Here is a 26,382-nt window from a genome sequence, read left to right as displayed (position 1 = left end):
AAAAGAAAATCCGATGCTGTAAAGAACAATATTGTTTAGGAACCTGGAATGTAAGATCAATGAATCAAGGTAAGCTGGAGGTGGTCAAACATGAGATGGCAAGACTGAACATCGACATCTTGGGAATCAGCGAAGTAAAATGGACAGGCATGGGCGAATTTAATTCAGGTGACCATTATATCTACTACTGTGGGCAAGAATCCCTTAGAAGAAATGCAGTAGCACTCATAGTCAACAAAAGGGTGGGAAAAGCAGTACTGGGGTACAATCTCAAAAACGATAGGATGATCTCAGTACGAATCCAAGGCAAACCATTCAACATCACAGTAATTCAAGTCTATGCCCCAACCACTGATGCCGAAGAAGCTGAGATTGATCGGTTCTATGAAGACCTACAACACCTTCTAGAACTAACACCAAAAAAAGATGTCGTCTTCATCATAGGGGATTGGAATGCTAAAGTAGGAAGTCACGAAATCACTGGGATAACAAGCAGGCATGGCCTTGGTGTACAAAATGAAGCAGGACAAAAGCTAATAAGAGTTTTGCCAAGAGAACATGCTGATCATAGCAAACACTCTTTTCCAACAGCACAAGAGACAACTCTACACATGGACATCACCAGATGGTCAATATCGAAATCAGATTGATTATGTACTTTGCAGCCAAAGATAGAGAAGCTCCATACAGTCAATAAAAGGAAGACCTGGAGCTGACTGTGGCTCAGATCATGAGCTGCTTCTTGCAAAATTTCGGCTTAAATTGCAGAACGTAGGGAAAACCACTAAACCATTCAGGTATGACCTCAATCATATGCCTTATGAATATACAGTGGAGGTGAGGAATAGATTTCAGGGATTAGACCTGATAGACAGAGTGCCTGAGGAACTATGGACAGAGGTCCATAACATTGTTCAGGAGGCAGCAGCAAAATCCATCCCAAAGAAAAAGAAATGCAAGAAAGCAAAGTGGCTGTCTGAGGAGGATTTACAAGTAGCTGACGAAAGAAGGGAAGCAAAAAGCAAGGGTGAAAGGGGAAGATATACCCAACTGAATGCAGAGTTCCAGAGAATAGCAAGGAGAGACAAGAAGGCCTTCTTAAATGAACAATGCAAAGAAATCGAGGAAAACAACAGAATGGGAAAGACTAGAGATCTCTTCAAGAAAATCGGAGATCTCAAGGGAACGTTTTGTGCAAAGACGGGCATGATAAAGGACAAAGAAGGCAGGGACCTAACAGAAGCAGATGAGATTAAGAAGAGGTGGAAAGAATACACAGAAGAACTATACAGGAAAGATCTTAATGTCCCTGATAGCCATGATAGTGCGGTCACTGAACTTGAGCCAGACATCCTCGAGAGTGAGGTCAAGTGGGCCTTAGGAAGCATTACTAACAACAAACTAAGCTAGCGGAGATGACAGTATTCCAGCTGAGCTATTTAAAATCCTAAAAGATGATGCTGTTAAAGTGCTGCACTCCATATGCCAACAAATTTGGAACACTCAACAGTGGCCACAAGACTGGAAAAGGTCAGTTTACATTCCAATTCCAAAGAAGGGCAACGCCAAACAGTGTTCAAACTACCGCACAACTGCGCTCATTTCACATGCCAGCAAGGTGATGCTCAAAATCCTACAAGCTAGGCTTCAGCAGTATGCGAACCGAGAACTACCGGAAGTACAAGCTGGGTTTCGAAAAGGCAGAGGAACTAGAGATCAAATCGCCAACGTTCGCTGGATCATGGAGGAAGCAAGAGAATTCCAGAAAAACGTCTATTTCTGCTTCATTGACTACACTAAAGCCTTTGATTGTGTGGATCACAACAAACTGTGGCAAATTCTTAAAATGATGGGAGTACCAGACCACCTTACCTGTCTCCTGAGAAACCTGTACGAGGGTCAAGAAGCAACAGTAAGAACCAGACATGGAACAACCAAGTGGTTCAAAATTGGGAAAGGAGTATGACAAGGCTGCATATTGTCACCCTGCTTATTTAACTTATATGCAGAGTACATCATGAGAAACACCGGGTTGGATGAATCACAGGTCTGAATTAAGATTGCCGGGAGAATTATCAACAACCTCTGATACGCAGATGATACCACCCTAATGGCAGAAAGCGAAGAGGATCTAAAGAACCTCTTGTTGAGGGTGAAAGAGGAGAGTGCAAAAGCTAGTTTGAAACTCAACATTAAAAAAACGAAGATCATGGCATCTGGCCCCATCACTTCCTAGCGTATAGAAGGGGAAGAAATGGAAGCTGTGACAGATTTTATTTTCTTGGGCTCCAAGATCACCGCAGACGGTGACTGTAGCCATGAAATTAAAAGACGCTTGCTCCTTGGGAGGAAAGCTATGGCAAACGTAGACAGCATAGTAAGAAGCAGAGACATCACCTTGCCGACAAAGGTCCGTCTAATCAAAGCTATGGTTTTCCCAGTAGTAATGTATGGCTGTGAGACCTGGACTATAAGGAAGGCTGAGCGCCGAAGAATTGATGCCTTCGAACTGTGGTGCTGGAGAAGACTCTTACGAGTCCCCTGGACTGCAAGGAGGTCAGATCAGTCAATCCTAAAGGAAATCAACCCTGAGTGCTCATTGGAAGGACAGATACTGAGGCTGAAGCTCAAATATTTTGGCCACCTAACGCGAAGAGAAAACTCCCTGGAAAAGACCTTGATGCTGGGAAAGACTGAAGGCAAAAGGAGAAGGGGACGGCAGAGGATGAGATGGCTAGATAGCATCACCGATGCAATGAATATGAACTTGAGCACGCTCCGGGAGAGAGCGCAGGACAGGAAGGCCTGGCGTGCTATGGTCCATGGGGTCACGAAGAGTCGGACACGACTGAACGACTGAACAACAACAACATTGTTTTATCATTGTTTTATTGATTGGTTTTATAGTATTTTATCATGTTTTAGCTTATGAACCACTTTGGGATTTATTTTTTAAAATGAAGAGTGGTGTATTTTTTCTGAAGTCAATCAATCAATCAATCAATCAATCAATCGTATGCCTTTAATTCTCAGCCCTGCCAAGTAAAGTCTGCCCTCACCAATTTTTATCAACTAAAGCTTTAGCTAATTCATCTCCTGATTAAAGCATGCAGTCCTAATCATGTTGCACCAAGCTCGCCTACAGAGGTACCACAGCAATGTCAGGAAAACGTCAAACTTTGGATTAAAGCTTCAATGTGTCATCAACAGTGCCAAACCAGAAGACCAAAAACCTCCTGCCTTCATAGGAGCTTGTTGAAAGGGCCAAAAAGCTATATAAAGCTGTTCCCATACACACACACACACCCCGCAAAAAAAAAAGAAGAAAAAAGCCTGAAGCACTGGGCTACATCCAATGTCATGTGAGTAGATATCTGTTTGTGCAAAAGGACTTTCTGTTCTCTCCACACTCTGCGCTCCCCAAATCTGCTGTGCGGGTTATCTGACCCTATGGAGCAGATCTTAGGGGTAGGCAGGCAGGAATCCATTCTGCCAGCAGTGTCCATTCCACTGGGAGGCAGACACCACTGAATATGACCCAATGGCTTTTCCAAATAAGCTATGAGAGATGAAAGTCCCAAAGTTCAGCAGTGATAGTTTTTTAGATACAGGGAAACCAACACCAGTGTAGATCAAACTGTTTCATATTTCACTGGCATGACAAAGGATTTCTGCCGTGTTCACAAAGATGCTCTCAAGTACTTTGGTCTCAATGAGGCAGTTATTATTTATGTATTTATATCTATTTCATTTCTAATACACCCAATAACTGATGTACTCTGGGTGGATTACAAACAGTTGAAAAAACTAAAATGCCATAGAACAGTTAAAATATGAAATACAATAAAATGTTTAAAAAATAAAATGCAACACAAAATAATAAACAGTATAGGGATTGATAAAACAGCCATAACCTAGAACTAGGTCTCTAAAATGCCTGAGAGAAAAGTAAGGTCTTTGCCTCGCACCAAAGAGATAACAATGTAGGTGCCAGGTGAACCTCTTTGGGGAGTTCATTCCATAGGTGAAGTGCCACCACTGAGAAGGCCATCTCTCTTGTAGCCGCCCACCTAGCTTCCTTTGGCGGGAGCTCCTGGAGGAGGTGCTCTGAAGATGACCTAAGGGTTCAAGTAGGTACATGTGGGAGGAGACGTGCCTTTAGATACCCTGATAGATATTTATTTAAAAAAATTATACTGCTCATCATCTTGTGATGCCAAGGCTGTATACAAAATGTTGTCAAGAATCCATTACAATAAAAGTAATTAAAAAAAACATCACTTACAGCAGGCCTGGGGAACCTCTTTCAGCCTGAGGGCAAATTCAATTTCTGAGAAGCTCTCAGGGGCTGCATTCCAGTGGTGGGTGAGGCCAAAGGCAAAAGGAGCTAGGCCAAAAATAGAAAAACAACCCAGCATATTGTAGCTTAAAGCAATTTCTGCCGGTAACGAAGCCTTAGGAGAGGCATTTCAACCTTTTAGAATGGGTAAAAAAAATGCACACGTACTAGGAAACCACCAAATGATTGGTGGCTGGAGGGGGAAAGGGTGGGGCCTAGGGGGAAAGGGTGTGGCTATTAGAGGAACCCCAGAGGGTTGGATTTGGCTCCCCGGAATGAAGGTCTCCACCCCTGAATTGCTGCAATACAAGGCAGGAAATACATAAAACAGACAGCTCACATCAAGCAGATGAAGATAAACCAGCTTAAAATGCCTGGGCAAACAAAAGGTTTTGACCCTGACCCTGAAAAGAATATAAACTCCCTGCCAGTAACACCTCCACGGAGATGGTGTTCCACACAACTAACATAATTTGCCAACAGTAGTTGGAGAAGAGCTTCTTCTGACAGTCTTAAAGCCCAGGCAAGCTGATCAAGGGTGAGGTGCAACCTCAGATATTTGGGTCCTAAGCCATTTAGGATTATGACATGATTTGGTGCGGGATTCTTCATCCCCTTCCCTTGCACTTCACTACTTTGTAGAATTCATAAGCTCTTCGATTCCGGAGCTCTCTATACATATGATTTAAAATGCATTTTCCAGTGGGGTAGCTATGTTAGACTGTTCAAGCACAAACAACAAAGATTCTTATCGTGCCTTAAAGCAGTGGAGGCTGGTGACTGCAATTTCAGTGGGACTGTGAATCCACCCTGGGTTTCAGTCAGAACCAGTCAGAACTCTAAAGGAGCTATCCAAGATGCTGAACCTAGGTTGAGGATAGGGTTCAGCACCTTGAATAGCTTCTTTAGAGTTCTGGCTGAAATCCAGACTGGGTGCACAGCCCCACTGAAATCAGAGCCACCAGCCCCCGCTGCCTTAAAGACAAATTTACTATGGCTTAAGTTGGGCACCATCTATGAACTTTGCTTGAATCAGCACACAAATTGCAAGTAAGCCAAAGAAGTATAAAACTATTTATTGGGGTTAATGTAGCAAAAGCTAACAGTAGAATCCTAGATGTCTACTCAGAAGGAAGCTCCACTGATTGCAGAGGGACTTACTCCCAGCTAAGTGCGCAAAAGGCTTGTTGTTTTATTTAAAATAATTAATAATTAAGAGGATACAGGTAGGGCTTGTTTTCTTTTTAGAAAATAAGAAAAATAACAAAGTAATCAAAGTTCTATATGTATTTATGTAGAAGATGCAGCTACTCCATTTCATTTGTATGCCTTTGTTTGTGCAAAATTAAAATTATTGTACCTGCTCACAGAAAAGACAAACATTTAACTTGTTTTAAAGTATGCCCAAACAGTCTGACAATATGTACCTCCACATTTTAAATCTAGAATCACACCTAGAGTGCTAGGTGTCATCTGAACCTCCAACACCTGTCAGTGACTAAGGGTGCCATCCTATACATGTTTAGACAGAAAAAAAAAATCTACAACTCCCAGCATTGCAGACTGGATGAATTAGGTTGCAGTCCTATGCACGTTTAGGCAGAAAAAAGTCCTACAACTCCCAGGGAGTTGTAGGACTTTTTTCTGCCTAAACGTGCATAGGATTGCACCCTAATTCATTCAGTCTGCAATCTCCATTTAGAGACCAAGTCTAAACTGCAGACTTGATGGGCACAACCTCTGCCCTAATTCTTAATATTTTTCCATTACTTCTCCCATCCACCCCTGCTTGTTGCATCACCTACCCCAGCCTGGTGCCCTCCAGATGTTTTAGACTTCAACTCCCATCAGCACCACCCATGGCCAGTGGTCAGGAATGCTGGGATCTCTGGCTCACCTGGAGAGCTCCAGGTTGGATAAGGCGGACCTAGCCTGATGCAGAGTTCTGGAGAACTTGAAACCTTGCATAATCTTTTGTGGTACTAATAAAGGTATTGTCCAATTGCAGATTTTGGATTTTTTAAAATCACATTTTTAACGTAACTACCCCCGAGAACAGGGAGCTCTGATATCCCTGATTTTTATAATATAGACACTGCATACTTTGCAGATATTTTAACTTTCCAGGGAACATTTTCTCCTGCATAGTCAAAGAATGGAAACTGTATGACTACATCGGGAAAGCAATGCCATACCATACCATACAGAGGGTATGGTTCAGCTTTCAAGATCTTAGCAAATTTCCCTTTGCATAGGTGCATGCAGCCAGTATGTGGCAAGTAATCCACAGGCCAGTTGAGATATTATATGGGAGCAGGTACTTTTCTGCTTCTTTTCTGCGGAGATAGGCTTGGCAGGATAGATGTAGCCCGTAGGCTTTCCCTCACCCATTCCATCTTCAGAGCACTTCTATTGCTGCCCCCACCCCTTGCTCAGTCTATTACCTAGCACAGTCCATCGTGCTTCCCACATTCCTGGCACAGGCTCATTCAGAAAAAGAAGGTCTGTCTCAGAAACTGGTTCCATGATTGTGGGTACCTTTGCCACTTCTCTACCTCTGTGGGCAATTGTCATAGAATGTTCGCCATGATATTGCTAGGAAACCAAGACATCTAATTCTTATTTTCCAGGTCACAACCACTAGGTTGATGATGAACCACTGTTGTCTGTTTCCCGCGCTTTCGGGTAACAAGACCCCGCTGTGACCATTTAGCCCAGCCTGGTGCCCTCCAGAGGCTCCGGATGACAACTCCCAGCATTCCAGACCATAGGCCATACTGCCAGGGGCTGACAAGAATTGAAGTCCAAAACATCTGGAGGGCACCAGGTTGCGGGGAGGCTGATTTCGCTCAAGATACCCCAGGGGAGATGAAAACATGTCTTTTGAAAATACAATCCCATCCTCCAAGTAAAGACCTGGAGCAATGGTGGATTAACTTCACATTTTTATTATGAGGGACACTGGCTCACTACATGGCAAAATTTGGCTTCTAGTGTATCTGGTAGACACCTAAATTCTATGTTTTACATTTACAATAAAGCAAGTTTCTAGCTCTCATTGTTGAAGCATTAAGGACACAATCTTATGCATGTTTAAACAGAAAAAGTCCCCAGCCAGCATGGGAGTTGTAGGGCATTTTTCTGTCTAAATATGCATGGGATTGCACCTTAGGTGGCAAAGGCAAGGCCTACTAAAAGATCCAAAATTAAAATAACAAACTGGGATAGAATTCCAAGTGGTGAAGGTGAGATACTTTTTCATTCTGCGGTGTTATCTCCCCGCCCCCACTCTTGCTCCCTAATTCTGACTCCCCTGCTTGTAACTATCATGACTCTTGCTATTCTCCATTTTTGTTACTGTATTTTGCAACTAGAACATACAGTGGCGAGAAAGTTTGTGAATGCTTTAGGACTGTCACATATTTCCAACCTAAAATGTTATTAGACATTAATCTAACCTAATAATCCTAGATAATGTAATTAAACAGACGCCACACAAACATGATGCTTTTCAAACATTTCAGCATTTATCCACAACTGAGTCAACATTAAATTTTTATGTGTGAAGAAGTATATGAATCTTTAGATTCAGGACCTTCCCCGTTGAGCAGCAATGTCTTCAAGTAAGCATTTCCTGTAACTGCTGGTCAGTCTCTCACATCGGTTTTGAGGAAGTTTAGCCCATTCCTCCTTACAGAAGTGCTTCAACTCAGTGACATTTGAGGGCTTCCTTGCATGAACAGCTCACTTCAGGTCCTGTCTGGGTGGAATTTCTCCTTCCACAGCCATTCTTTTGTGGATCTGCCTGTATGTTTAGGATCATTGTCTTGTTGCATGACCTACTTTCAGTACAGCCTCATCTCCTGGACAGATGGCCAGGCTCCTGTAGGATCTTCGGATACACGGCAGAATTCATGGTTGTGTAAGTGAGGGCAAGCCATCCAGGTCCTGGGGCGGCAAAGCAGACCCAAACCACAACATCCCCCCCACCACACAGCATGCTTGACAGTTGGGATGAGGCTCTTCTGTTCGAACTCAGTGTTGTTGTATTTTGCCAAACGTAACGTTTCTCATAGAGGCCAAAAAGTTCTACCTTTGACTCATCTGTCCAGAGAACATTGTTCCAGAAGTCTTGGGGATCATCTATGTGATCTTTAGCAAACTTCAGACAGGCCGCAATGTTCCTTTCAGAGAGCAGTAGTTTCCTCCTGGCTATCCTCCCATGAACACCATTCTTGTTCGGTCTTTTTCTGATCATTGAGTCATGAACACTCACATTAGCCAAGGCAGGAGTGGCCTGCAAATCCTTGGAAGTTACTCTGGGGTTCTTTTTGACTTCTTGGATGATGCGCCAGTTTGTTCTTGGAGAGATTCTGGTAGGATGCCGATCACTCCTGGTAGAGTGACGGTGGTCTTGAACCTCCTCCATTTGTAGACTATCTGTCTGACAGTGGATTGGTGGAGCCCAAAATCCTTAGAAATGGTTCTGCAACCCTTTCTGGATTGATGAGCAGCAACAAATGCTTTTCTGAGGTCCCGAGATGTCTTTGATCATGGCATGAGGTGTTCCCATGCAGCTGTATGGTGAGGACCAAACTCACAAAGTTTCCAATCCTTTTATAGGGTCTCCGAAACGCACCCCTGAAGATCTACCTAATTACTTAAATTCTAATTATTCCCTTTAATTAAGCTGATGCAACCAGGGGTCCACTTACTTTTGCACATACCCTGACACTTAAGTACTCATTATTTGTCTAATTTATACATCATTTTATTTCACCACACACTGAATTGGTTAATATAAACCCTAGTGGATATTTTAAAAAGGACTAGTTTTGATTCACGAAGGCTATCGTGGTAAAACTATGGAATTTCCATAATTACCATTAGGGTTCATAAACTTTTTCTCACCACAGTACTTAGCCCAGTACAGGACTGAGGGGGATTCTTTCAAATAAATCAATGTCACTTCTGCTGATGTTCAACAGGTTTTTTTTCCTAACCAAACATAACTGAATACTGCAATCAAATAATATCTGCATAACTTGTGTGACATTTTCATAAATTGTAATTATGTGAAATCTGGCTTCTTGGAGTGCAGAATTATGATGGTTGGCTGTTTTCATGCCTTCAATGCTACCTAGGAGGTACCCCTTCTTTCCTGGTTGGAATGTAATCTGATTATGTGGTTTAATCTGTACAAGGCTATGTCAGGGGTGCACCACCTTTTTGGCCCCAAGGGCCAAATGGCTCAGGGTGATGCTGGCTCAGGTGTTGGGGGCCACATGCATGTGCACGCACGCACGCACACTGCACGTGCACACACATCCCTGCAATCTTTCTACAGATCATGCTTTCCTTGCTGCTAGCTGCAGTCTGTATGAGGATCACGGGGGGACGGGGGGAGAGAAGGCTAGCCCCATGGTGACCACCATTAAGACTTTGGGGGCACACAGGCCACAGCTTGTGCACCCCAGGGGTACATGCATGACAACGTTGTACACCACTGGGCTAAGTACTACTGCTATCATTGAAAGTATTCCAAAAGTTAATTTGGTATTTGTTGGTAGAAAGCATATTCACCCTGCTCCTAACCCTTAATTCCGCCACCTCGCACACAGCCTTCTTCAACCTGGTGCCCTCCACGTGTGCTGGACAACAACTCACATCATCCTCAGCCAGCATGATCCAGAGGGCCTCCGGCTAGGGAAGTCTGCCCCACATTCTAGGAAATGTGTCAAATCTAGGCATGTATTTGGAGAAACCAATTATGAATACAAGACGATGAAGTCACTGGTTCAGCGCAAAGCAGTCCTCCCATGAATTACGTAGACGAGAAATGCTGCTGCCACCTTCTGGATGCAGGGCAAAAAGCAAGCTCCTGGATTGTCTGCTGAGGGACTTGTTAGTTACGCTGAACTAGTTAGAATGTGCATCTAGACCAGTGATTCCCAAACCATGTTCCAGGGCAGGCAAATATGTCACAAGAATCATCTCTTGAAGAATTAAAATCCAACGTGTTAGATGTATCCCCCATTCTTTATCACAACAGGCCCACACAGCATTGATCCGTCCTTCACTCTGCCAATAGATGGGCACTTCCATCATCCCAGGAGAGGGAATGAAGATGCACGGGGACTCCCTGATGAAGCCAGTACTATAGGTGCCACATGCAGGGAAATCACAGTAGTATCATCATCAGTGGTACAGTGGTAAATTCGGAAGGAGAAATGCTCATCATGACAGTCCCCATAGCCACACCCCCAGGGAGAATCCAAAAACTCAGGCAGCTGTATTGATCCATATCAACAAACCTGTCCAACAGTTTTCATCTCTACCAGGAGTAGGTCTTTTATAAAGCAACTGGGTCTTAACTGCCCAATTGAGACTGAGCCCCAAATACTTTTGCATTACAACAGGGAACAATATATGGTTGCTGGGAAAATTAATTTCCCCCCAGCTACTGTGAGGATTGCAGCTAAGCTCAGAGGGAACAGGGAAGCATGAGTGGTGGTGACAGATGGCATCTGCATCCTTGTGAGCCCTGGCTCCACTATACAATCATTAATCATCATTGCCCCCAAAGCGCAATCCCATCCCTGAGCCTTTACTGATGGAGCAAAAAGGATACCATGATACTGAGAGGCAGTATTAACTGGACTATCCTACCATGGCAAGGGGGATACTTGCTCATTGTTCTGGGAGCTCACTGAGAAATATATATGAATCCCTTTAACGAATGTAAAGCATGCCTTCAGTTTTAAGTGGACAAAACACTGTGCCACCCATGGTGCCAAAACTGTGGAAAATACTTACCTAAGCAAATGGATCTAAATATTTTCAACTGATCATTTTTACAAAAATATGTATGCAGAAAGACAGGAGGTAAATAAAAATAACTCCATATTTTTAATACAGGGTCCTACCAGAGCTAGATGCAAAGGACAGACAGGCAGGAAAAGATATGTCAGCTTTAATCCCTGGGTTGCTTCTATCGCCAGAATTTTTGTAGCAGGCTTGTAAACAGCCACTCACCTTGCTGCCTGTGGCAAGTAAGATTCTGCCACAAGCGACCAAGTTTTCATAAACTGGTAGTTTTTTCTCCCCACCCTCCAATATGCTGCAAATTATCAACACAGGAATGTGTTAACAAACATGCCAGTACATTTTGTGGGTGTGTCAGTTTTGTGAACTTTGGCGGTTTTATAGACCTTTTAATGCAGGAAATATGGTCCATCTTGTCACAATTGCTGGTTTTCCCCTCTCATCCTTCTTTATTCAGTATCATCTTACCAACTCCAGCCTGGAACTATAAGGAAGTCTGCCATATGTTAATGTAACCTTTCCCAACCTCCAGATGGCTTGGACGTCAACTCCCACCAGCTCTGGCCAGCATGGCCAATGGTCAAGAATGCTGGGAACTGTAGTCCAGAAAATCTGGAGGGCACCAGGTTGAGGAAACCTGAGTTAGTGGTTTTGTAGCTCATCCTCTGAAGCTCTGGCGTTTGGATTGGTGCAGTTTGCCAACAGGCGTAGAGCAACCACTGATGTCGAGTCAGCATTCCTGTTCAGCAGCAGTTGTTCTCATGAACCTGTCACAATGCCAAACTGGTAAAGTTCAGTTTGTCTGGAGCAGCATAGCCCCTGCATTAAGTACACTGCATGATGCGTGCTGCATAACTTGCCCAAGATTGCACACCAAACATATAACTGCTACTTAAAACTCTGTTAGCCCCAGGATTACTGGCTGGGAATGATGGGCTTTGCAGTTCCACACATCTGGAGGGCACCAGGTTGGGGGAAAAGGCTGGAATAAATTCTATTCAATGCAGCTCTGATGCCCACCCCACAGCATGCACTCTCTCTCTACCTAGTACAACTCACCTGTGCCTATCTCCTAACCCTTCAGCAAAAAGCATGCATTTGTGAGGAATGGCAGGTTCTTCTGGACCATCCTCGTAGAGACAGCAGACACATGGCTTTTCTGCTTTAGAGAGGAGCAGCAGCGGAGAGACAAAACACATGCTTTGCATGCATAGGATCCCGAGTTCAATTCTTGGGATTTACCCTGGCATCGCCAGTTAGAACAACTATCAGAGTTGACGTGCTGGGCAAGATGGACCCAGTGATCTGACTCTGTCAAAGACACCTCCTTGTTTTCAGACATTCTTCTAGATACTTCAACAGGCAAGAGGGCAGGGGTATGCAACTTGGTGACCTCCAGATGTTTTGGACTCCACTCCCATAAACTCCAACCAGCATGGCCAATGGTCAAGGATTATGGAAGTTGTAGTCCAAAATATCCGGAGGGCACTCACCCTTGCAACAGGAGGATCAGCGGGAAGGAGGACCTGACCATACCATCTTCGAGTAAAAACAGATAATGGGTCAGCGTGAATGGAGAGAATGGGGTGTGGTTTAAACAGCTCTCTCAGAATCCCAGGGGATGACAATCTTTTAAAGAAAACTGTGGGGCATGGTCTCTGTTGGCAATTCTGGCATAACCCACTACATCAGTAAATACCATTCATATAAATTGGATTGAAGCCTTCCACATTCTCCTCTGAAGAGTGGAAAGGACCATGGCTTCACCCTGATGATGGAACTCTTCCAGAAAGGGAGAGGGGTTTGCACCCTGGGTCCAGGGAAAAAGATGAAACCTTATGCGAGTTCTCAAATTCACACAAGACTCTGTGTTAGCAAAAGAATATGGAAATTGAATACTAACTGAAGAGAAAATGGTCCCAACTGAACTCATCTGTTACCACTTCACATATTTTGTTTTCTTCTTGAGAAGTGCCAATTCTACCCATATACCTAGTGTTACACTTCTGTTTTCATTAGCTCATTCAGCTACTAAGACATTTGCATTAAACCAGCAGCAGAGATCCTTGTGTGAATTTAAAAAACACACACACACATAGTAACGTAACTACAAAGGAACTAGGAGATACTCTGCTTGCACCACTAAAAAAAAAACATACCTTCTCTGCTCGTCTTGCAAACTCCCAAAATTTGCCATGCAGCATTCTCACATATGGAATCAGGTTTATACCAGGTTGCAAGCTCCCTTCTCTAGCATTAATTACAGGGCAGACTGTGGCACTTTTTATCTAGCTGGAAAACCCATAATTCCACAGAAGTGACCATGACCATTTATTGTAAGATTTCTTCCTGCACTAACCTAGAATACATTATTTTTCTCTCTCAATCTCCTTCTGACCTGTATAATAGATTAGGCTAAGACAACAGCAAATAGCCCAAAGCCACACAGTATTCCTCTTGACTGAATAGGGATTTGAACCAGGCTTGCTCTTCCTCCAAGTGGAATAGCACTAGGAAGCTATTCATAGTGTTCTAATGCCCCAAGATGCTTTTATCATGCAAATTAAACAAAACTAGTTCAGGAAGCTGCACCAACCTGATTGCTCCTCTTTTTCTTCAGAGAATGAGTAGAAGGTAAAGAAGAAGATAACAGCTGCGAATGTAAGCGACACAGAAATGAAAAGACTGGACCCTACTACAGAGAGGTCCAGCGGAGCCCACATAACCAGAAAATGTGGGCTTCCCTGCAGGATATTTATAGATCTTATGTCTGGCCTCTAGACAGCTGTCTCGGCTATACCTCTCTCTTATTGGTGGATATAAAAGTTGTGGCCTTTCATTGAAAATGTCGCAGTCATGTTGCCTTGCAACTTTAAAAAATCCAATTCACCTTTACAAGATTACTTCTTTTACATCAGGAAGATCTTTTACATTGGTGTGATTGCCCAGTATAAAAGTTTCCAGAGGGGTAGCCGTGTTAGCCTGTTGCAGTAAAAATAACGAAGAGCCTTGTGTAACCTTAAGGACTAATACATTTATTCTGGCAATAAGCTTTCATGGTATATAGCTCATTTAATCAGATGTATCCATAAAAGCATATGCCATAATAAATTTGTTAGTGTTGGGGGAGGGGGGTGCCTGGTAGAAAAGGAAACTGTATGAAAAACTAATGAATACAAGAAAGTGCAAACATACTGTAGGCACTGTGATCCCAAGCTGACACCATACAGAAATAGATTAATATGCAATATAGATCTTACATTAGCAACAAAACAAACCATGTGTTTGCAAAACTGGATCTTGAGAACATAAAATGGTGAGGGTTTCCCCCCTGCCCATGTTAAATGGCACAAATCCAAGTTAGATGAAAGAATCACTCGCAGAATATGCCCCATCTAGCTAGATGATTATGACAAAGTGTCACAGAAAAGACTGAATGCATAGATATAAAGGTTATAATGGAGAACATCTTTTTTGCTTTTACAGAAAAAAATTGTGAATACCCACCCTCTTGAGTCTGGCCTTCAGGACAACAACCTTATTCTGCCCAGACCACATACAAGTAAAGTCCCACTAAGACATTTCTTCCCAGCCTCTTCCTTGATTCATACGCACCATCACATTTGTTCTGCAAATACATCCACACACCCTTCTCAACTCAGCCATGCCTCAAAATACCATGAGTTAACCACTGGGTTGTTTAGCCCCTAACAACCCAGTGATCTGAGTTCAGACATCATGTTTTTAAACCAATTGGTTACCGTTATGTGCAGGCAGCATATCACTACTTTCTGCCCATCAGATGTAGGGATGGGCACAAACATGCAAATTAATTTTATACATGCTTATTTAGAAGACAGCCCTAGTGTTCAACAGGGCTTACTGCTAGGTAGCAGGCTGAAGAGCACATCCTTAGATAACATTTTTTTAAAGGATTTGACAAATTTAGGAAGGACAGGAATGGCCAAGATATTCCTTGAGGAAATGCCATATATCTTAGTGGTAAAGCAAGTTTTGCATGCAGAAGGTCCCAGATTCAATCCCTAGCATCTGAAGTTAAGGCTAGAAAAGATCCATGTCTGAATCTCTGGAGAGCTGCTTCCAGGCTGCATAACAAAATTACTGAGCGTGATGGACCAGTAGTTCTATGATCCTAAACAGTATTGACCATTCCAAGAGGGGCCATAGGTCAGCGTGACAGAGCACCTGCTTTGCATGCAGAAGGTCCCAGGTTTGATCTCCGGCTTCTCCAGGTAGGGCTGGAAAAACTCCTGCCTGAAACCCTGGAGGACCACTGCCAGTCAATGTCCACAGTACTGGGCTAGATGGACCAAACGGTACAAGGCAGCGTCCTATGATCCTACGCACGATGGCAAAATAGAGCCTCGATGCTAAAAGGCAGCGTCCCTCTGAATAACAGAGCGTGGGCGCAAAAAACGGCGCGATGCTGCGACCTTCATTCATGCCCTGCTTGCAAGCTTCTTCCCCCTAGGAACGCCTTTGATCTGACCCACCCGAAGCCACGTCCGGAGCGCCTGCTTTAAGCTAGGAGGGGAGGCCACTAGCAACCTGCCTACTCCACACACACGCTTCTACCCTTCCTACAACCGCAGCAAAACCATTATTATTGCAGGGCAGAATCGCACATTACCACCATCCAGAAACACGTGGAAGCAAAGCGAGCACGCCCACGCACCGCCCCTCTTGAGCGACAGCCCTTCCAGGGGCGCATGCGCACACCGTCTTCCTACCAGTTCCCTCCGAAGACTCTGGGGCGGGGTTTCCCCGCCCACTTCTTTCGGCCCCGCCCCTGCCAGGGTTCTCCGTTCTCTCCGCCGCCTTCTCAGCTTCCTCCTTGCCGGAAGAGGGAGGGACAGGACCGGGCCGGAGAAGGCAGCCGGGAAAGCACTTCCGCTTCCGGTTGCCTCGACGTTCCCGCCTCTTCGAATCCGGTCGAGAAGAAAGGAAGAGCGGACGAGCGCGGCGGTTTGGTGGACGCGGAGTGTGGGAGCCGCTCGCCTCAGTTTCCCCCGGCCCGGTCGGCGCCTTAGCTTCCGGTACGGGGGGGAGGGGTGCTGGGTTTGGTCGTCATGGCGACCGCTCTTCCCCCCACCTCGCGTCCCCCTCCCTCCTCCTCCGCCACCGAGGCCCGGCCCGTGTCCCCGAGGAGCCCTCTTGCCTCGCCCTGCCCCTGCCGCCCGCTTTTAACTTTTTAGCGCCCCAAGTCTGTCAGGCCCTCGTGTAGCGGCAGAGAGCGCGCGCGACTGAGCGGCGAGCGGGAAAGCCCCTGGTTCGAACTTCACCTGTGCCGCGAAGTAGAGCCGCCGGGTCTGACGCGGTGTGAGTGGACTGCTCGGGCTTTGTTTTTGCTCGTCCCTGATCCTAGCCGTATGGCTACTTGGCCGTAAGCCCCGCTGTGCTCAATAGGTCTTGCTTGCTCCCAAGCAAACGTGGTTAAGGTAGCAGCCGTAGTGTCTCCCGGGGGTGTCTGAGGAAGGAGCACAACCTCAGGGAGAGGAGCTAGAATCAAGGGATGGGAAGAAGACTGTATTCTGCCTGGTTTGATGAGAGCCAGTCACTGACTCTCAACTTAACCTACCTCACGGGGTTGTTGTGGGGATGAAGCAGAGAGGAGGAGCACTACGTAAGCTTCCTTGGGCTCCTTGCAAGAGGAAAAAAGCGGGATATAAATACAATAATAACTTCCCTCAGACACATGCACGCACCTGTGTCCATCATACTCTTCCCTTGTGGCACTGGGCATGGCTGGGCTGTTGTCCCTGACACTCCAGGCGCTATCCTCTTCTTCAGCCAGGTACTGCCAGGCTCCACCCCATCCTGCCAGGCTCCACCCCATCCTGCCAGGTTTCTCCCTCTGTTCTGGCAGGTGTCACCCCTTAGTTTTCAGGCTCAGAGAGCTCCCATCTTGGGATGGGAGAATGGAGACTTGGTAACCCTACCATGAATTCACCAGGTGGTTTTTGACAGGCCATTGTTCTCTCAGACGTAGCCCCTCTGTCCACAAAATGAAGATTATAACACTGACCTCCCTCATAAAGCTATTCTAAGGCTTACTGAGATCATGTGTGGATATTGCTGTGAATGCTCAACAGATACGGTGCAAATGCTACAGTTGTCATTGGTATCTCCTGTAGAAAAGTAGGGTAAACCAAAGGAGGGCAGGGCTCCTATGCCTTTAACAGTTGCAGTTGTAGTGAGGATTTTGGCAAGTGCTGTTTTTTCTCAAACCTGCTGCATTATGCTGTGATGAGGAACACCTGCCAAAATTCCCTCTTTCATACAGCTGCTAAATGTGCAGGAGCTCTGTCTGTCTTGTGTTGCATCTGGTCATTTTAAAGTAGGTTCAGATGGGAACACTGGAAGGTGACTCTGTGATGCTGCAACAGTATGACTTTAACTATGGGAGTCCCCCTGCCCCCCACTTTTGATAATCCTATGCACACTAAGAGTTGCCATGCCAAAACATCATCAAATAGTTTAATCATCATAGTCACTGCCTTCGATGGGACAATTAAATCTATCCAGTTTTTGCTGACCCACGTTCTTAATAACTTCATTCTAAATTCCCCTGCCAGCACCTTACTGGCTTCCTGGCCTAGGGGAAAAATACTAAAATAACCATATCTATGTTGGTTTATTTACATAATTTACCCTTTTAGAAAAATATAACTTCATTCCCTGCAAGTAAGGAAAATGAGTCATGCCACACAACTGCTCCAGCATGTCTTTTGTTTGTATTGTAATGAAGACTCTGTATTTGTTATAATTTTCTTTGAATATAAGAGACTGAAGAAATAAGAGGGTAAGATTGTGACTCTAACTGCTGATAGCTCTTGAATGTTCTCATCGGAAGCTGCCTTATACCAGGTCAGACTATTTGTCCATCTAGCCCAGTATTATATACTCTGGCTGGAGGCAGCTCTCCAGAGTCCCAGACAGAGGTCTTTCCCATCATCTGCTCCCAAATTCCTTAAACTGGAAATGCCAGGGATTGAACTGGGGATCTTCTGCATGCAAAGCATGTGTTCTGTCAGTAAACTAAGGTCCCTTTCTCTTCCTTTCCTTTTATAACTGAGTACCTCATTCTGTATCTGCTTCCCTTCACATTTATATTTCCTCATTCTAGGGGCGCAGGTGTACCTTTCCTAGTTCACTAAAATGTTTCTGTTGGTGCCTTGCATTTTCAGCTGCCCTCACTTGTTTAGCTATTCCTAACATTTACCACTCTCTGCCTCCCACACCCAAAATTCCTCTATGGTTCACTTCTGCTATCTTTTCTAATGCAACCCCCAAGCCTGAGACTCAGTATTTTTTCTGATACTAATCAGCTGTATGACTTTCTTCCTGCTTGTTAATTTGAATTTCCTCTTGCTCCTGGTGGTTCCCTGTTTGGGGTTTTTTTTTTACACATCACGTCCCTACATTGTCATTATGTCTATCCTTCTCAAAGGCCTAGTGGATTCCTCTGTAGCATAGCAAGTCTGTCTTGATATCCCCTGCTGCTATGTCTCTTGAATCTATTGTGATGACCTAATCATATGACTGCTGTATGATAGTGCTGGAGGAAAATGTAATTTTCTCAGGATTTTCCTACCTTTCCGGTCTTTAGTGAGAGAGGACAGATAGACTGTGGTGTTTAATCTGGTGTTAGCATAGGTAGAATCAGAAGATTCCTCTAAAGTATCTGTGTGAAAATGGCAGAATTTTCCTATTTTACCACTCTTTAACTGTCCTTGTTATGAGAACAGAATAAGAAAATTAGGTTGGGAGGGGGAGATAGCACACCCAATTGCATACCATATGTCTTCCTTGTTCTGACAAATAACCTGTCTTCAGCACAGCATAGTAGTTCACTTCATTGCAAAATTATAATAACGCAGAACAATTAGATGGGTGATCACATCCTGAAAAACGAGTTTCACTGTTCACTTTTAATTATATCAGGGAACATGTGAAGTTGAGTGTGGGATAGGTATTCATCTGCTTAGTTTTGTAATACTGCTCTGAGTATAGACAAGTTGTACTTCAGGGGCATTGTACATACAAGAGAGTGGGGATGTTTGGACAATCGTAGGGGGAAAAGAAGCCGTCATGGCTTCTCCCACTGCGCATGCCATGCGTGCGTGCCGGTTGTTTACATAATTACCTACACTGCAGCGAGGGTTGGCGGGTTGGGCGAACACGGCGCAGCAGGGGTGGCTTTATACCTGCTCTACAACTTCTACTGCATGTCATGGATTGTAGGGTGACTACAAAGCCACCCCTGCCATGCACCGGGTTTTCATGACATGCCAACCCACGCTGCAGCACGGGTAATTATGTAAACAACCAGTGCGGGGCTGGGGGGAGAAGTCACAATAGCTTCTTTTCCCCCCATGATCATCCAAACTCAAGTCTCTGTGTGTCTTATCAGTTAGATTGACGTCCTTATAGTCAGAAGGATTGTGATTCAGTGATGCAGACCAATATGCTGGGCCTTCTGGTTTGGTTTGGTTTTTTGCAGGCTGGGATGGGGAACACACAACAACTTGCCTCTTGTAGCCAATAATGGGAGAGAGCTCTGGACAGTAATATGCTTTCCCAGGAAATTTTCTGAGTTGCTAATACCCATGGAAGGTGGCACTAGTGTTATTACAGGGTAGCAAATGTGACAGACTAGGAGGAAAACTCTGACATCTATTTGAGGGCAGCTTTATGGCCCTGCCATAATTTCATGTAGAAATGTAGTATTTCTATTTCTGGAAACTTTGAAGACATGGAGAAGAAACATTTTTCACGACAGGATTTTCTTTTTGAGGGGAAAAACAGTTCCTCCCCCCCCCCCCCATCCCTGGTTGTTGCTTTCAAGGCTAAATTATATAAGTATTACAGATGTATCATAGGCATTTTTCCCCCTGTACTTTGGTAGTCTGAGGATGGAGAGTGTAGAACTCTGGTAAACAGATGAAGGGTGTATACAATTATACAGTGTCCACATTCAGTCTTACTTACACATTTAATCATTGTTGTAACTTATCAAGATTCCATGGGACACCCTAAGCCCTAGGTCCAGTGGCCATTTTAAGGTATAGTGTGGAACATGCTGGACTATAGTCAAAATTAAACACTATTATCAGTGCATCTTTTTCTAATTAGGATGAGTGCTTGAATGAGCCATGATGTTTGATTTTGAATTTCTGAAGGGAAGAAATAAATAAATATATTAAAGCACACTCTCGAGTTCTTTGTCTTTCACTGTGAAAGTAGAAGACTCATTTTTCATACAGTGCTCAACAACAATGCTTTTGGTGCAATCCTAAGCGGTGGGGGGCAAAGTGGCAGATTGTTCACCAGTTTCAAAGCTCTGCTGGCTTGCATTGGCTGGGGGCTGGGTGGAATTGCTGTCTTTTCTCCCATGTGGATCTTTTATTTGTTTTAATGTCACCCTCATTTATTCAAATTTTTTCGGGGGCAGGGGGCATTTATACCAACTCCAGGCTGGCAGGGGTGTGTGTGTGTGTGTGTGTGTGACAATCCTGAGAGCTTCCTGTTGACTTTCCCAACAAAGGGGCCTTGGATCCATGGAGTCCAAAGCTTCCCCCAGAATGCACTGTTTGGAGGCCTACCACCAATGGGAACATGGCCAGCAGTACAGTTACTCCTACAGAGCTTTTCTTGGGCACAATTGGTGCCTCCATGAGGGACACAGCCTTGCCTGCTGGCAGGGGGCACCTCCACCCCATCCTACTCCCCTTGGGCAGTTGTTCAGAGGGGTTAGGATTTGTCTGCCCTTTTCAATTTTTCAAGTACCATTTTCTTCCGAAATTCAAAGCTCTTCGAGCCTTTTTACTCAGAAAATGGGATATTTGTAATAGGCAAAAATTGCATGGGGTTTGGCTTGAAGCCTTTTTTAATACAATGTGTTTTGTTATATCTCTTCTCAGGCACTTGACGCTTTTAGGATCTGAGTCAGTTATGTGAGCAGTGTAGTAATGGGTGAGTCTGCATATTTTACACCAACCCATTTTGTTTATAGCATTTTTCAAGTTATTAAAGAATTTCTCAACAAAGTATCATTCCTTTGTGAACATTCAGACATGTTCAAACCTGCCTTATAGCCCAGTCTGGAGTATCCTTATGGTGACACATCTGTGTATAGCAGTGGTGGGTAATTGATTTCAGCCCAAGGGCCAAATTGATTCTGGCCAAGCACATCAGGAGCCACGTGCCAGCAGTGGATTGGGCCACCCCACTGTTGGCATACACCCCCGATGCACTTGTCCTCCCTCACACACATATGCATGCACACAGGTGCATGAGACTCAGCCAGCTCCTTTGGGAGTTGCTTGTGGAGGCACTGGCTGAGTCATGGGATGGGCAAAGCAGATTTAGCCAGCACCTTGAGGAGATGCATCTCGAGGCACCGGCTAAGTTGCACACCAACTTTGCTCCCCCTTCCTTTTCTGAAGGAGGAGCAAAACCAACTGAGCTGAGACTTCAATGAGTGTTCCTTGGGGCACCAGTTCAGTTGCTCTCCTGCCTCCTCTCCCTTCTTGTGTATGTATGTGGGGGGTGCTTCTGGGTAGAGTCTCACATAAGGGGTGGCCTGGCAGGCCAAATTCAGCCTACAGGCCAGAGATTCCCTATCCTTTGTTTATAGGATTGTGCATTAGGTTCTCATCAAAGTAATGCCTTGCTTCGGCTTTTGGACCTGACCCCAGTCCTATCCCAGTCCTCCTAACAGTGGCTTCCCCAACTGTGCTCTGGGATGCTTGCCATACAGAAAGGATAGTAACATCACATTACTTTTGGGGCATACGGAGGAGGTAGGGGCCACTTGCTTGACATCCTATGTGCTTTCTTAGTCCACTGCAAACATATACTGGCTGTATATATCATACTAAATGAGCAGGTGTGGTAGAAGGTTCCTGGCAAGTAGGAGAGGACAAACTCAACTTTTCTCCACTTGACAAACACATGACTAGGCTTTAGCTATAGGGGCGTAAATTCTGTTGTCTTCCTGCTGTTAAAGCCAATCCATAGGATCAAGGTTGTGAATGAGAGACAGGGATTATTTTTACCCTCATTCCTATTTAGCTTCTCATAATCTGAATACATTGAAATGCTGCTTGTTTTTTTTTAAAGAATGTAAGTTGTACCTTCTGAGAAGTGAAAGGTAGTTACTAAAACCATGCAGAATATTATATTTCTGCAAGCTGCAGTACATACAACAGCATTGCTGATACTTGATTGCTTGATGTGTTAGCCAAGTTACCTTCATTTCTACATGAAGGTTGTTTTAAGGGTGAGGTGAGTTCATGAATTGCCTCTTTCTGGTGCTGCTAGTTTTTCTTTGGTTTCTGAATCAGCTTTTTCCCATTTGTTCTTGCAACTCTCAATAGTCCACAGGGGATTTGCCCCATAGAAATCCTACCTGTGCCCTTTGGCAATTCTCAATAGAGCTTGTAGCAGTGAAAATCTTAGTTTGTATACACTCTCTCCTCTTGGGAATCAGACGGTAAGGAGCTTTTTCTTTCAGATGAAACTGCTGATTGCATAAAGATGGATGCTGGAGACTATGTGTTAGCTAATCACACTTCTGTGTTCAACACTATTCCTCAACAACAGAATGCTGTCTCAGGAGATCAGCTTCCGTTGTCTGGCAACAAGGTTTGGGAACCAGCAGCTTCTGCTTTCTTACCTGTGCATGTTTTTAATACATAGCTTGCTCAAGAATAAATTCCTGACTTTCTGACATGCCAGCATCAAAAGTAATATGATTAATTTTTACTCTTTGAACTGTAACAATTACTTGATTTCAAGATTTCCTTAATGCAAATGTAATGAAGCTGGAGACCTATTTATGCCTCTCCAGCTATTCAAATGGAGCGTCACATGTTTCAATCTCCTGCTAGTTGAATCTTTATTTGGGGCACCTGGGTTTCTATGATAGCAAGAAATGCTGCAGAATTTATCACAAAATACCTGTGGCTGACTAATAATAAGGCCCATTAATTGTCTTCAGCCTTACCCTCTTGAAGTTCAGGGTGATCCTGCTGGCTGGGAGAAGCAGCAGTGGCACCTTATAAACTACTTTCTACCCTTTCCTCAAATTCCACATCTTTCTAATATTTTCTGCCCTTCCAACCCTCCTAAGGCACAATCTTATGCAAGTTTACACAGAAAAAAAGGCCTGCAACTCCCAGGATGCCCCAGCCAGCATAGCTTGGGCTATGCTGGCTGGGGCATGCTGAGAATTGAAGGCTTTTTTCTGTCTAAACTCGCATAAGATTGTAATTGTTATCCAGTTCTAAGTAGTAATTGTTACCAGTTCTTCATAACTGTTATCCAGTTCTAAGTGATACTATAAAAAAATAATTTCTATGCCTGGAATGTTGCATATTTAAATATGCAGTTCTTTGCTTTTGCATAACCAGTTCTGAGGTTTTCATGTAGCAAAATTCTAGAGGTCCTACACATATTGCAACTCTTGTTTCACTTGTGCTGCTGAAGCTCATTGCCTTTATTGAGAAGAGCATTCTTCGGGTGTGATTCTTTCTTTGAATATCCTTTGAGTTTTATTTTCTTCTTTGTTCAGTTTTTATCAAACAAATTTGACAGTTTGGAGAAACCGTTCCCGTGTCCAACTGGAAATGCCTCCTGTAGTTTCAGTTACTGTTCAGGTAAGGCAAACTGTATTGGCTTTGGTTGAGGGACTAATTAAGTTCCTTCAAAATATATGCAGATTTTAGCACTGTAGTGAAAATGCCCATGTGCTGTGCGTTTTCATTCTTGCTTTAATTTATGGCTGAATCTAAAATGTTGGTTAAGTAAAGGAATGCATTTCAGTGAAGCAGACTGGATGAAAGCCATTTGAAATGTCCCTTACTATGGTTCAGGGGTGAGAAATTTATTTTGCAATGCAGATTGAACCTGGGTTTCATGATAAAGCTGATCCCAACTAGTAGTTAGTGCTTCACCATTATAGAGTACATGCAGCTGGTCAGAGCTGTGCTCATATGTACGTGTTCACTTAACATGCATATTGTATCTGTCTCTTTGGATTTTCTGTGTTACATTGAAGTGCAGAATGTTTCTATTTCTGAGAAAAAACTATGTATAAAATTGGGCAAACATTTTACTATACCTTCCTTAAAGTTCGGTAGGTCTGGTAGGGTTTGGTATATGAACTGCCAAGTTGCCGTCCTTGGGTTAAAAGGTGAGAGGTTTTTCCCCCCACCGATGACTGTGTAAATTGGGATTACACTGTAGGCAATCATGCAGGTTCTCCTTAAAAGACAGGCAGCAATTCACAATTAGGGTAGCCCAGTTTACTTAAAAGTGAGGCAAGCTGATTGTGATTTTGCACCTGCAAAAATATGTTTTGGAAATCATATTTGAAACCTCTATAGTCTCTTTCAGATTACTTGACACTACCTAAAAGATACGTCACGTACATGGATGGAACTCCTCCAGAGGCCAATGAGACTTTAGGCAATGACATTGCTTTGTAATAACCTGGATGTGAGGCTACTGGCTTCTCATTCACTGTTCAGTGCTTTATCCTAGCAGAACCTCCATCCCCAGAGAGCTATGAAGCAGCTGGCATGCCAAGAACATTTGGAACAAGTGCCAATGGACAGTGGAGGAGTTGCAGTTCTAACCTGGGTCCTGTTTTACAGAAGCCTAGAGCAAGTCGCAGTGTATATTTTGAAACACGCAAGAGTCCTAGGTACAACATAAAGCTTCACTCGGTTTTGTTTTGTGTTTAACATCTTAATCATTTTCTATTTGTTTCAGCCCTGGGCTATAACAGGTAAAATTGACTGTACATAATATATACAGTAACAAGAAACTTAAAATAGGAACAATCACATTTCCAACCTGAAATATATCAACCAATACTTAATCACGTAGAAAATAGTAAATATTATATCAGTGTATAAATATACAGTTGAGCACAGTGCTGACACAAATGGAGCCAAAATGTGATAACTAAGAAACAAGAGGGAGGTACTTGTATGCTCGGTGGAACCACAAGGCCTGTAGAATCAAATAAGGATGGAACCCCTACCCCCAAAATAGCCCAATGAGGACTGAGCGTAGTCAGTAGCAGCAGAATGTTGAAATTCTGAATGTTGGATTCAATAAAGAAATACCTGTAAGCTCTTAATGGGACTGCATTTCAGCCAGTTCTGGCAGTTTTGAAACTTCCTCCTGCAGCCTCCTATAAAATCATCAACATCTGTGTAAGATAGAGTGTTAGTCTATTTGAAATTTAAAGTAGGTTTTGAACTATATCACTGAGCCCAAGAAGCATAAATTGAATAAAGCACAATGAAACTGGAGCTTTCTCATGATGGTATGTAAAAATTCCAGGTGCAGAGGATATGCTATCTTAGTGTTCGTTCGTGACTAAAATCCAAAATGTTTTAGGTTAGATGACTGCACACAAGATGGTAAGCTCTCTGTCCGTGAGTGTGTGTGTGTGTGTGAGTGTGAGTGTGTGTGTGAGTGTGTGTGTGAGTGTGTGTGTGAGAGTGTGTGTGTGTGTGAGAGTGTGTGTGTGTGTGAGTGTGTGTGTGTGTGTGTGAGTGTGTGAGAGAGAGAGAGCGAGTGAGAGTGTGTGAGAGAGAGAGAGCGAGTGAGAGTGTGTGAGAGAGAGAGAGAGCGAGTGAGAGTGTGTGAGAGAGAGAGAGAGAGAGTGGTGTGAGAGTGTGTGAGAGAGAGAGAGAGAGAGAGAGCGAGTGAGAGTGTGTGAGAGAGAGAGAGAGAGAGAGAGCGAGTGAGAGTGTGTGAGAGAGAGAGAGAGAGCGAGTGAGAGTGTGTGAGAGAGAGAGCGAGAGCGAGTGAGAGTGTGTGAGAGAGAGAGCGAGTGTGTGTGTGTGAGAGTGTGTGTGTGTGAGAGAGAGTGTGTGTGTGAGAGTGTGAGAGAGAGAGAGAGTGTGTGTGTGAGAGTGTGTGAGAGTGTGAGAGAGAGAGAGTGTGAGTGAGTGTGTGAGAGAGAGAGAGAGTGTGTGTGAGAGAGAGAGAGAGTGTGTGTGAGAGAGAGAGAGAGTGTGTGTGAGAGAGAGAGAGTGTGTGTGAGAGAGAGAGAGAGAGTGTGTGTGAGAGAGAGAGAGAGAGTGTGTGTGAGAGAGAGAGAGAGAGTGTGTGTGAGAGAGAGAGAGAGAGTGTGTGTGAGAGAGAGAGAGAGAGTGTGTGTGAGAGAGAGAGAG

General features: G+C 44.1%; 2 protein-coding genes across 7 annotated transcripts in view; one reads left to right on the top strand and one right to left on the bottom strand.

Moving 5' to 3' along the window:
• PFKM (phosphofructokinase, muscle) overlaps nt 1–16,025 on the bottom strand; it is a 57,585-nt gene extending 41,560 nt beyond the window's left edge. The window contains exons 1-2 of one of the 5 annotated variants that reach the window (XM_084836646.1): nt 15,816–16,003; nt 13,761–13,817 (exon numbers count right to left, since the gene is read on the bottom strand). Coding sequence is in view for 1 of the 5 variants with exons in the window: in XM_084836642.1 (XP_084692768.1) it covers nt 13,761–13,887 (127 nt within the window). In the remaining 4 variants the exon portion in view is untranslated. Of the gene's footprint in view, nt 1–13,760; nt 13,955–15,810 lie in introns of those variants that run through there. The other 4 variants (XM_084836644.1, XM_084836643.1, XM_084836645.1 and 1 more) reach the window with 4 other exon arrangements.
• Nucleotides 16,026–16,109: 84 nt separating this feature from the next.
• Nucleotides 16,110–26,382, top strand: part of SENP1 (SUMO specific peptidase 1) — a 42,293-nt gene continuing 32,020 nt past the window's right edge. The window contains exons 1-5 of one of the 2 annotated variants that reach the window (XR_014788088.1): nt 16,110–16,221; nt 21,109–21,160; nt 22,704–22,834; nt 23,763–23,847; nt 24,734–24,896. Coding sequence is in view for 1 of the 2 variants with exons in the window: in XM_084836647.1 (XP_084692773.1) it covers nt 21,157–21,160; nt 22,704–22,834; nt 23,763–23,847; nt 24,734–24,896 (383 nt within the window). In the remaining variant the exon portion in view is untranslated. The remainder of the gene's footprint in view (nt 16,222–21,108; nt 21,161–22,703; nt 22,835–23,762; nt 23,848–24,733; nt 24,897–26,382) is intronic. The other variant, XM_084836647.1, reaches the window with a different exon arrangement.

This window comes from Heloderma suspectum, chromosome 2 (genome assembly GCF_057233095.1).
Source record: "Heloderma suspectum isolate Gila_16-S chromosome 2, 16-S_ref, whole genome shotgun sequence".
NCBI lineage: Eukaryota > Metazoa > Chordata > Lepidosauria > Squamata > Helodermatidae > Heloderma > Heloderma suspectum.
This window is presented reverse-complemented; position numbering and strand designations above follow the sequence as displayed.